We start from the raw sequence: 12,463 nt of genomic DNA, 5'->3' as shown, positions 1-12,463 counted from the left end.
TTTCAGCATCAGCAGTGCATTTCACTGTAGCCATTTGTCTCAGCTTTCACTGCTTTCTTACGCTGCCTGTGAAGGAGTTGTACATACATACATCTGTGGCTCAGTTGGACTTGAGCTGTCTTACAGGTGGAAAGATGGGCATGAATATTTTGCAGCCTGAGACTCCAGCTGGAATGGCTTTTCCTCATTTTCTTCCTATTGAGCCTCTGGAGGGCAAATGGTTCTCTCCTGACCTGAAACTATCGCAACTAGGCCCCATTCTTGTGTTGTTCTTCAGTAGCGTCTTTGTTTCTTCAGCAAGACTTAAATAACTGAATCTATCATCATTCTGTTGTCTCACTGTTGGAGAAGGCAAAGCACTTCATGCTTGTGGTGGTGCTGCTGATGCTTGAGGCCTTAGAGTTAAGTCAGCCCTCTGTTGTGAAAGTCTTCTGTTGCCTGTGGGAAAGGCAAATGAAGTAGGGTTGTTAAAACTTCAAGTAGTAGTTAGCATTCCTTGTGTGTTTCAAGAAGATCTGTCTTGATCAGCTTGTCAGTGGGATTATTTTGAAGCAATTTGGAGTAAGAGATTAGGAAATGGCTGTCTGACTGATTGAGGTAGAGCTTCTTGTTTAGTTCATTTTATTGAGGTGCAAGTAGTGCCGCTCAGAGAGGCTGGAGTGGCTTGATACACATGATGGTAGGGTGAAAGGAAAATTTCTGCTTGCTGACTGGCAGCTAACCTGGGCTCAGAATAGCCATAACACGTGACCAGAAAATTAATCTTGACCAATTATTTTAAAACGTCTGAAATAATTTACAATAATAGTTGCATGATTTGGTAGTCAGTTTAAGAAAGACCTGGAGACATCTTGGCTAATGAAAGTTTTTCCCATTAATACTATTCAGACACTGATAAAAACTTCCTACTGTAGATCGACAGAAACAGTCAAAATGTTCAAAGTATTTGTGAGTTGATAACTCGCAAATCTTTTCTGTTTGAATTATTAAAGTACTTCAGTATTTGTAATTTTTTAAAAATGGATATATGTGTCTTCTTCAGCTAGGTAAAAGGTCCAGAAGAAACATATTCTTGAATTTAGGAGCAGAAATAGTTCCATTATTGGAATAATGGATTTTGACAAGTCTGAAATGTTTTTGGAAGAATCTTTAGAGTTGATGCCCATCCCATTTTGTGAAAACAGTTTTGTTGTAGGCTGAGGGGGTATTTTGTTCCAAAGTCTGGATTAGTATTATATAATTGGAGTGAGTTCAGCCAGTCCTGACCTCTTACTCCCAGCAACAGAGTGAGTTTGGCTTTTTTTTTTTCTCCAGGGCAGAGGGAGAAAAGAGATCAGCTGTTCCCATTGCTCTGGTGGCTGGAGGCCTCTACCCCACCTACCTCAGCTCTCTTTCTTCCTTTTTTTTTTTTTTTTTTCTTCTTTTTTGGTGAAATTTAGTTCTTGTGTCTTTGGCTAAGGCCACAGTGCAGAGGAAGAGAAGAATGACTTTGGCCAAAAAAATTATATTACAGAAACAGAATTCAGATTTTAGAAATGGCATTTTACAAAATTTCCTGCATTAGTTCATTTTTGGAAATAATCAACCCTGATGTGACAATGTTATAACAACATGACAAGATTGTACCAACATACTTCTTTCTTTAAATTAGTTCCACTAAGCCAGTACAAATCTGTGGGTCATGTGAGTCTATGACTCTTGATGGTTTGAGGAGGCAAAGTTTGCTTTAGCTTAAATTCATACCTTCAGCCAACCTGAAATAAATGTTACAAGGCTGAAGTACATGTTCACACAATATTTCCTCCTTTTTGTCCTAAATTAGCTTTTCTTTTTTTTTATTTTTTTAGAAAAGTCCATTAAACCTGTGCAGATTCCTTGTGTAGAGAAGGCTGTGTTGTGCCAAATGCTTTTCAGCAGTCAAAGAAAATGGGTGGTACAATAAATACTGACTTGGTGCCTGTCTGAAAATTGTTATATATTTTGACACCTGATGGATGAGCATGTTCTGCCAGACCTTATTAGTTTTCTGTCACAGGTTTTATTGGAATTGACACACTTTGATGAAAGGCTTGCTTTCAGCTATTCTACTTTCTGAGGAAAATCATTCCCTTGGAAAACTTATAGCAGAGCCCAGCTCTGCCCAGTGCTCTGTGCGTGTTATTCCCACCCAGGCCTTTGTTTAATCAGATTTTGCATGTTCTTCTTGTTGTGCTTTTTTATGAATACAGAAAAATTAGCTGACCGTAAACTCAATGTGGCAGAAGTGACGCAATCTGAAATTGGTCAGAAACAGAAGTTGCAGACGGTCCTGGAAGCTGTCCATGATTTACTCCGACCCCATGGCTGGACAATCAAGTGGAATGTTGACTGTAAGGACTCTTGTTATGCTTTCTGTCTCAGCTTCACAGGCAAGGAGGGTATGATAATCAGTAGGTTGATCATATTCTCTGTGATGCAGTGTGTTCTTTAAAATAGTTTATTTGCATAGAGGCTGTTACCACACCCATGTATGGATTGTAACTGGTACTTTCTTCTATGGTCTTTGTTTAAGGACAAATGTATGTGGCTATAATGGTGGAAGTAATTTGTTTCTTTAAGGATATGCTTTCGTTCGAAAGTTTTTTGTTTGCTCCCTGAGTTTGAATCCCTACATATATGAGAAATATGTTAGCCATTCGAGTACTAGAGGGTGGTCTAATCCTTCAGGCCACCACAGTGTGAATAAAAGGATCCTGCATGCTGCTGAAGGATGCAGCTTCTGACAGCCCAAGCAGAAGGTGCCCTCTGTTCAAGTATGTTACAGTCCAAAAGTGAGAATGGAATTTGAGAAGTGCCTTTACCTAGATAGTGGGTGGGGTTCATCTCTTACAACCAGGAAAGCTTGTCTTAACACTTTGAAAGTCTGCTAAAAGCAGTATACTCCAGTATTCTCCAGTGCAATGGAAAGCAAGTGGTTGGGTCTGTCCATCTTCATTTACTCAAGAGGGAGCTGAAGCGTTTGGACTCTTTAAGTTAGGCATATTACTTAAAGGGAGGGTTGAATCTAAGCTTTGCTACCTGTAGAATTGTATTGTAGGCTTTGTTAATTTATGAGAAAGAGGAAGAAGGATAAAAAGAAAAAAACGACGTTGTTCACCAAAGGCATTTTTCACTGCCTTTCCTGCCTTTTTCCAGAGCTGTTTAAAATAAGGCCTCAGTATTCTTTTATTTGCTTTGTTTATCTTGTTCCCTGCAGCAATCCATGGCAAGAATCTGATTTCCATTCTTCACCTTCTGGTAGCTTTGGCAATGCATTTCCGGGCTCCCATTCGACTGCCTGAACATGTGTCTGTACAAGTGGTTGTTGTGCGGGTGAGTATGACTTCAGAAGAAAAATTGATCAGAACAGTCATTGTTTCTCACTGATTTTGCGGTACTGGGCTGCTCTCATCCATTCCCCACATCTCTTGTAATTTAGAAAATTCTTGTCCCAGTTATTCAGTGAGTCGCAGTCCTGGGAATGCATTTTTGGTGTGCTTAAATGTCCCCAGAACACCGTATCTTGAATATGTTTGGGACCACCATTTGCTACTGCAATGTCAAGCTAAAAATATGTGATGGGATTTTGTTGAAGAGAGAGGTGTGTCTGCAATTTCTGGCACTTAAATGATTTTTACCATGCATTTTTAATAGAGAAGCCATTGAAACACAAACAGCACAGAAAGGAGTTTCAGCACGTAGAATCTCCCTAGTCTGGGAAGCCTTTTACTGATGTTTTACCCCAGTGACTTATCATGCAGACTTTGACATATTGTTTTCCTTGGCATGCTAATAGACTTTCATCATTTCTTTCACAGCCTTGTGTTTTTGTTAGCTTTCCTTAGATATGGAGAAGAGATCTGACCCAAGGCACCCTGAGTTCTTGCCTCCTGCCTTAGATATTGCTCTGGTTATTCCTTTCTCTGCTTGTTGTTGACCATTTCCTTTCACTCTACAAAGACTGTACTTTTGGAGCATGTGTACTCTTGCTTTTTATGTTGCCTTTTATTCCAGCTGAAGCTCCTGTGCAGTATGGTCTGTAGCATGTGAACCCAGCTTCTCTCAACAGCTGTTGAAACACCAGGCAGAGCTGTTCCAGCTGGCACTCTGATCATGCCATGACTGTTTGCTGTGATGCTCAGGGCTGCTGTTGCAAGGCAGGCTCAGCTGGCAGCAGGCTGTGGAAGTGCTTTCTGTACATGCCATTTACTGTTAGAGCTGTCAGGCTGCAGTAGGTTTCCTTTCAAGAACAGGAAAGAGAAGTGATCTTGGACTCCATTTTGCAAATGTGGATCCCCTTCCAAGATGCGGTTGCGCGGTGGTTGATTAGGCAAGCCTCATTTGCTTTACATTTGAATGTGTTTTCCAGGCTGCCTGCCTGAATGCTCTAGAGGTACAGAGTGTGATGTAAATGTGTAATTGATGAATAGTCCCTGGCTCACAGTGAATGTATGTACTATCTTTAAGAGGTGATTTTGAACCTTTTTCAGGTTGCTGTAATTTTTCATGTTAAGAACAGTGAGTTAGGTATAAAGTAACATGAATGTAAACAGGAGACTAATTTATTTTTATATTTCTTTTGACTGTCTTGGAAAAGTAAGGAAGAAAATGCAAATATAAGGTGGTCAACAGTCCTCTGACACCCTGGTGCTAGAAATCTCCTTCTGCCCAGTAGTGACATGTCCTCTGTAACTGATAAGTCAGAAAAAAAACCTTAGGTAAAGAGGTAGAGCTTCCCTTTCCTTGTCCTTAGTTGAAGCTCTATGACCCTCCACCTCCGTAGCAAAGGTAAGGCTGTGGAGAAGGCGTTTTAACATCTTTTTGTGTTGGAGGCATATAGAGAAGACACCTACTGAGAGCATCTGGTTCACCAGAGTCACTGCATCTTGGAACTAGACAAGGCTGAGGTGAAGACAGGATGAAGTAAAAGCTGATGGAAACTAGGGAAAGAAAGAGAAAAAGGGCAACACCTGTGTCCCCAAGGGAGTGCCTGAAGGTGTCAGAGCAGTGGTACAGTGGGAGTTATTTTAAGCTCATGGGCCTGTAAGCTCTTGCTCTTGGACCTCAAGGCTGGAGTCCTGGAGATGGTTTGGCAGCTGCTGGCTGTGAGCCTACCTCAGCTGGCTGCATGCCAGAGGAGGCTTGTTTCAGTCCCCCTATCCCACTGTTAGGAAAAGCTTGCAACTCTTCAGCTTTGCTTATTTAAATGGAAACCAAGCACAGTATAAACTTGAAACATGTTTCTTCTGGAACAATAACTTGGCCTTATAGTTTGGTAAATTCAGTTTTTGTAGTTCAGCATTCATTGTCTAGTCTAAAATTACATGCTGGTTCAGTAAGAGATCTCTTTAAATGGATTTTATTTAGCCTTTGTTATACTAATGACAAACAGAAGAATGGTAATAAGGTTAAAATTGTTCCTTATCCAAGTAAAAAAACTATTAAGAAGATTATTATTATTATCAATTCCTTGTTAAATGATCTCTTATTACAGATCCCAATAATGATTAGGGTTCTGTCAGACTGCATCAAATTAACATAAAGTGTCTGTTCTGAGAGATTTTAGTTTAAATGCCTCTTCTTGCTTCAGTATGTGTTTAAGGGGATTAATCAACAGTTTGTTAAGTGACTTCTTTGTAAGCTTTGCAGAAGTATCAAGAAAACCTTGCAAGATGTTGTGGGAGTATTGTGAAAAGCATACCCACACTGAAATTTTCTAAACTAGTTAAATCTCACTTTCATGGATGACTTTGGCACTTCTGATTATCATCATCAACTTTGTTGAGCTGTCCTCAGGCTGTGCAGATCACAAGGTGCTTCTTGCCCAGAAAGGCTGTGCTTCCACTATGAAAATAAGAGGGTCATACTGGTTGAGCATGTTACTGCTTAGCCAAGTTGTGTGCGTTTCCATAGCCCAAGCAGAATACCTTATTAGCTTGGGTAAGTGTTGTATGCTTTTCCTTCTCTAATTTTTAGTGTTCTGCTCCATAAAGCCAGGTAATACAAATGTTAATATATTCATATATATATGAATATTATGACAGCACTATGTTACATGGAAAATATTTATGTAGATCTCTGTGAAATGATGGTTATTCTGCCCTTCCCCTAAATTCTTCCTTTCCTTTAGCATCTTGACAGACCAAGACTTTCCTAAGGTGCCGTATTTTAATTAAAAACAGTTATTTGGAGAGGACATTCTGCTTTATCTTCCTTGCCAGGAAGAACCTTTACCTATCTATCTGTCTGCCAGTATTACCCAGAACAACTGCAAGACTAACTCCCACTTTTGTTTATATTATTTTATAATCTACACCATGAGATAGCCCCTTGCAAATGTAGAGCTCCTGAAACCTAGTTACTTTTTGAAATCCATGTCCAGAATCGGTTTTCTTGTTGGTTTTTGTGTGAAATAGAAAATTTTGTAACCCAGAAGAGCCCAAGAGTCCATGAAGTCCAAGTTACACATGAAGTATTCTGGCAGAGTTAGATGTATCTTCTAATTAAGAAATTGTTAATAGCTACCCCAAGTGCTGAGTTAAGAGTCTAAGATGATATGTGGTTCAATATTGGTGTCACTCATGTGCCTGTTGTTCCAGTCCTCCTTACTGAGGGGGGGGAGGAGAGGAACTCTGTGGTTTCAGTGTGTGCTTCCAGTGAGAACTGAAAATCCTGAGATTTTTCTTCCAACTAACTACTACCTGATATTTGAAACATAAACTTGCATGGTGAACAAATACCCTAATTCAGGAAAACAAAAGCATTCTCAGGAGTAAGTGTAAAAATTGTTCTTAGGGCTCACTACTGGTTATTTTTACAGGGCTCAGGAATTGCTATCTTTTGCACTTAGCTTTCCTCCTCATCATTATTTAAATGGCAGCATGTCCCACCTTGGTGCTGCTAGGAGATGTGAGGTATTATGACAGTAATTCCCTTTTAGTCTGGTGTTGCAGACTGAAAGGTCAGAGGCAAGGCAAGATGAAGCATAAATGTGTCTGGTAGCAGTGGTGTAAGGAATCAAAGTTTTATCAAAGAATGACATTTGCTTTTGGATTGCAAGGCCAAGGGACCTAGGCTTGCTGTGTGAGCAGCCTGCTCAGCTGCCTCAGAGGAGGCTACACAGAAATGCTGCCATTTGCACCTACTGGGGAGTCAGTGTTGGCATGGAGGGTTTTGGAGGCATTATTCACTAGTCACCACTTACTGAGTTTTTGTTCACAATTTATAGCATCTTCTCCCTGGGGTACATGGTGCCTGGAAGGTCCAGAAACCTGTATTAATAAAGCAGAGATGTGGTGGGATGGAATAAACCAACGTTGTTTTGTATGCAAGAAAACATTGCCCTGTCAGATGCTTCCTCATTTTAACATCCATGCTGTCATCCTGGCTTGTCTTACCAAACTTTCTGGCGCTGTTCCCGTGGCTCCCTCAGGGCAGCAGGATGAGATGTATGCATGATAGGGAAGTGAGGGGCTGTGAAGACGTGACCAGCTGACAGTATCCAGCACAAGTCCCAGCTCAGGCACAGGGCTGTTAACAGCACAGGGATGGGAGACAACAGCTCCCACAGTGCTTTCAGCCAGGCTCCCTGGGAGGTGGCTTGAGAAAGCAACTCTGTCTTCATTTGTTCAGTAGGGGATGGAAGAGCAGGAGTTCTTCTTGCGGGTTTTTAGATTTCAAGTTTTATTTCTTAGATGGCTTCTGGGGAAGGATATATTTCTGTTCAAAGCTGTTCTCCCTAGTAAGTTCTTGTTTGGGGTTCAGATGGTGAAAGCGATTGAGATGGCGTTTGTGCAGGGAGCTTGTGCCTGAGGGGCGTGGTTTCCCTGCGTACCTGAGCTAACAGCTTTATTAACCCTGCTGTAAGTCATTCTGACAGACCTGGTTCCTAGATGGCTGCTGAGATATGAGCTCTTAGTGTCAGCATTTTAAATGCAGAGAAGGGAGGGAAGAAATTCCTTCATTCAGGCATAAAGCTGTATCCCATAGTTTTGGAAGGTAGTAGTATAAAAGGGACCCATAGAGATGTTAAGAGAGTTTTTGACTTTGGTAAAAGCAGTTCCATCCTCCAAGAGGCACGTGCCACATCTCCAAAACTGTGGAGAAGCTCGGAAACATTTGACCCCATCTCAGGGGGCTGTGTCTTAACAGAGCTGCAGAAGCTGCTTTAAAGCTGTTTTGAAACTCAGTCTCACTGCATGCTAACTTTATATTGGCTAGGAGTTTCCTTATTCATTCAGAAATTATCCCAAGGAGAGAAACCCCAGTAACAGGGAAATACTGTCCATTGTGAAATCACCAGTTTGGATTGTTATGCTCCCTACCTTTTCTTAGTGGATGTGTTCCTGACAGGCATGTGGCTGATGGCCTCAGTAACATGCTTGTTTTAGGAGACCTGCCCTCATGCCTGGAGAGCTCTGCCAGCACACCAGAGCCCTGGCATGGAGGCAACCGTGGGTGTTACTTCAGCTCCAGGCCTCTCTGGAGAGCCAGGCTGCCAATTGTGTCAGACTGTAAGTTGACACCATCACAGTAATGAATCCCCTTGGGGAATTTAAGACAGGGTTGACAAACTCTTTAATTTGTGTTCCAGGCACGATGTTGACTCCTGTCTCAGGAGGAGAATTGTTAGCGAGTTTGTTGACTGCAAATATATATATGTGCACACATTTCCCAAACATCCATTTGGCTGTCAGCCTGATAAATGCCACTGTTCTGGGAGTGAGCCCTCCTATGTCAGCTGTTTCACCTCTACCTCTACAAAACTTAGCTAGCACGCTTTATCCAGTTTTCCCTCTGGGATTCTGAAAGATGCTGAATGATGCAGAGCCCCTAATGAGCTTTTCCGTTACTAATGCCGTCTCAGTTTCTAACTCCATCTTCCTTTCCAGAAACGCGAAGGCCTCCTTCAGACCACTCACGTTACAGAGGAGCTGACGACTACGACAGAGTAAGCACAAAACACATTAGCTTTGGAGTGTGTCTGTGGTGCATGATGTGGGACCATTTATGAAGACATAAGAGACACTTAATCTTCCCCAGCCCTTGCTAAATTAACAAATTCCCTTAATGTGGTGCTTTTTTAACTGTATAGAAATAACTTGGTCTCTGGAAATATATTACAGAAGAAAAAAGTGTCTTCTTGTCGTTCTTTTGTTACAGAAACTTTTAACTGAATAATTCACTGGAAGCGGCCTTTCTGGGCCTTTTTCCCCCTCCCCACCTTCTGGAGGTAGCCATATATAGAATCACAGAATTACAGAATTACGTGGGTTGGAAAGGACCTTAAGATCATCTAGTTCCAACCCCCCTGCCATGGGTAGGGATACTTCACCAATTTCTGTCTAGTGTTGTTGCCTCGCTGAAGTCTTAATATAGATATTTTGTCTTAATGGTCTTAATGTAGATATTTTGGGGAAGAATTAATTGACAAAAGACAATTCTTTGAAATGCCTTTCAAAACTGAAGTGATACCCTGCTAAAATTGTAAGGAGAGATGGTCTCTGCTTTCTGTAGTACCTCAGAACTAAAGATCAGCAAAAATAAATACATAAACCTCTTACCTCTCCAGTTTTTGAAACAGATTACTTTGCTTCATGTTTTTACAATCTGTTTTATGAGGAGAAGGCTAGACATGCACTTTGGCTGGAAATAAAAGCTGAGATTTTCCTTCGCCTGAAGGCAACTCTTCTAAGAGGAAAGCTTACATGCTCTCTCCTTCACTTTATCAGTGTATTGCCTCCCTGTAGAGTTGGCTCAGCTTTCCATGACTTTGAAGATAAATGAAGTACCATGTGGCTAACTCAGTAGGGAAGATCATTCAGATGGAAACACTCAGAAATGAGATCATAACATCTCTGTGTGGACATTAAAGATCTCATAGTGTTTTTTTTGTAGGATCAGAGCTCTGCCTCAGGTCTGTGGGCCAAAATTCCTCCACTTACTCCTGTGCTCTTGAACAGTGTAGTTAGCTTGTCCTCTCCCTAAGATGTGGTTTGTAAGGCCTAATCTGCGGAGTGGGGCTTAGACATTTTTTAGCAAGAAAGATGTTTGCAGATTTGCATGTGTTCTTGTACACGTATTTTATGAAGTTATTTAATATTACACAATATGAAAGGTTTACTGTTTAATGTGTTGCATACCCAGATAAAGTATAGCTATGGAAAATGCAAGGATCAGCAGAATCCAACATTTGTTGAATACTTTCAGATTCCTCTGTGCAAATCAGGGCCTGATTCCCAGCTGATAAACATCTGATATGTCTGGTGATGTCATTGGCTGTGTATATAATTCATATGTACCAGTTTTATTTACATAATACCCAGGTGTGATGTATGTTTTCTTTCTTCAGAGAAAACAGATTAAAGTGAGATAGATAGCATTGTTCCTTCTAAGCTGTGTGGTGTAGCATGTGATGGCTGTATTTTTGGAAGCTACGCTGAAGTACATTTGTTCATTCACTCTTCATCAAAAAACTAGTTATGTATAAGAAATCACACTTATATGTAAAACATAATTACCCATTTCCATTAGTTTCAAATGTATCTCCCTGACATCACTGGTGGTCTGCTGGGGACATTCTGGCAGCATGTTGGGTCTGGTCTGCGACGTGCTCAGTCTCCTGACTTGGTAGGAGTGGTTAGCCCTCGGCATCCTTCAGGAAAAAGCACGTTAAGTCCACAATCTTGTCTTTTCAAAGTGATTATTCATGAACTAACACAATATTTTTGAATGCTCTGACTTGCAGGATGATGATGGGAAGATTTGGTAAGTAACAATTGACTGAACTTTTTTTTATTCATGTCAGGCACAGAAATCTTGTCTGTTTTCCATCAGCAGATCAAGACAATGGATTGAGCAATTCCATGGGGCTGGAATGTATTGCGGGGGCACAGGTTTCGTTATCCACACAGATCTGGAGTGTAATGGGTAGAACTAGATCATCCAGTATAGAACCTGTGCTCTTGAGACTGGTCTCTGTTGATTTGCTTTAATTCGTAAGTAAGTGATAGAGAAAATGCTACATTTGGAATTATTTGCTAGTACTGTTGTTAGTGGATTTCAGGTAAAAATCTTTACAACACCCAGGAATTAGAGTACACCTTCTCCATAACGACATTGTTTAATTTATATATGGAATCATAGAATAGTCTTAACATCCTTTCCAACCCTCCTGCCATGGGCAGGCACACCTCACACTAAACCATGTCACCCAGGGCTCTGTCCAGCCTGGACTTGAACACCACCAGGGATGTGAATGCATGAAAATTACTGAAACAAAGGTGTATGGTACGAGGTCTAAGTGCTGTTTATCTGTCCACTTTCAGTGACCAGTCAGCCCTCTCTAATTCCTTTGCATGGAGTATCATATCTCCACCGTGATCACTAGATTTTAGAGTTTAGACCTTACCATCAGTAGATCTCATCTTCTAAACAAAAACCATGGGTTTTTTTTGGTATTGCTGCCAAGAGGCTTCTCTTTTTGCGTTTAGTTTTGTTAGCGGCATTAAGAGATGTGGGCTCCGTTAAAAGACCATGTGTGATGAAGAACAAGTCACTTAGTTACGCTATTACCCAGTTATAATATATGACCCATTTCCCCTCTTGCAGAGTATCTACATTAATAAATAATAACGTACTTAGAAAATAAGTAATGTCATGGGTCTACAAGGGCTAAATAACATATCTTCAGATACCAGAGGAATCTGGATAATAAATATGCTTGTTTATTTAACAATAGAAAACTATCCAAATCTGTTCTATAAATTAAAAGAATTAAAATGTGGAAAAATTGTTATAAACTATGTTGAAAATTTTAACATCTTAAAGCCCACACACTTTTCCAGCATTTTTTATGTAGGGTTTTGTTTGGTTTGTTTTTTTTTTTTTTTTAATGCAACTGCAGATGGTTGATTTCTAATTTTTTATTGTTTTATTGGATAAAAAAGGAAAATTTCAGTCAGCCTAAAGCTGCCACAATGTGAAATGCTGCACTAATATAGTCAATTTAATAGATTTTAGATTGGGTTAGATACTGTTATATAAAGCCTTGAAGGTCCAAATTTAATTTAATCTTTGCATAAGCTCTGCTCTTCACACACTGCTGAATTGGATGTCACTTGTGTTTAGTGTTAAGCTTTACTAAAGTCATGGGTATTACCAGTAATTTGAAATTAACCAAATTAATACCTGATTTTGATGCAGAGTAGTGGATGCAACCATAGCTATCACTGTAGCTGTAGTGCACCAAACCCAAGTGATGTTTCAGTGGCTGCATTGTTTAAGTTAGGATTTGGACATAGTCAAAAATTGTGTTTCATTTTAATTTTTCTTCCACCTGCCTATTTTGTGTACCAATTTTGAATGGCAGAAAAGGGAGGTCAGTTAATAATATGTTTATTTCCAGTTACCTCTAATCCCCAGGAGAGTTTGCTCTGGCTAGGCA

General features: G+C 40.3%; 1 protein-coding gene across 3 annotated transcripts in view; it reads left to right on the top strand.

The window, feature by feature from the left end:
• PARVB (parvin beta) overlaps nt 1-12,463 on the top strand; it is a 70,386-nt gene that overhangs the window by 39,498 nt on the left and 18,425 nt on the right. For all 3 annotated transcript variants that reach the window (XM_061472059.1, XM_061472061.1, XM_061472060.1), the window contains exons 5-8: nt 2,229-2,369; nt 3,236-3,351; nt 8,910-8,968; nt 10,766-10,785. In XM_061472059.1, coding sequence (XP_061328043.1) covers nt 2,229-2,369; nt 3,236-3,351; nt 8,910-8,968; nt 10,766-10,785 — 336 coding nt within the window. The remainder of the gene's footprint in view (nt 1-2,228; nt 2,370-3,235; nt 3,352-8,909; nt 8,969-10,765; nt 10,786-12,463) is intronic.

Source organism: Pezoporus flaviventris, unplaced genomic scaffold (assembly GCF_033815535.1).
Source record: "Pezoporus flaviventris isolate CSIRO_AGI_PZ_B2104156 unplaced genomic scaffold, CSIRO_AGI_Pfla_v1 ptg000070l, whole genome shotgun sequence".
In the NCBI taxonomy this organism is placed as follows: domain Eukaryota; kingdom Metazoa; phylum Chordata; class Aves; order Psittaciformes; family Psittacidae; genus Pezoporus; species Pezoporus flaviventris.
The sequence above is the reverse complement of the archived record's forward strand: the minus strand, read 5'-3'. Positions and strand labels throughout refer to the sequence as shown.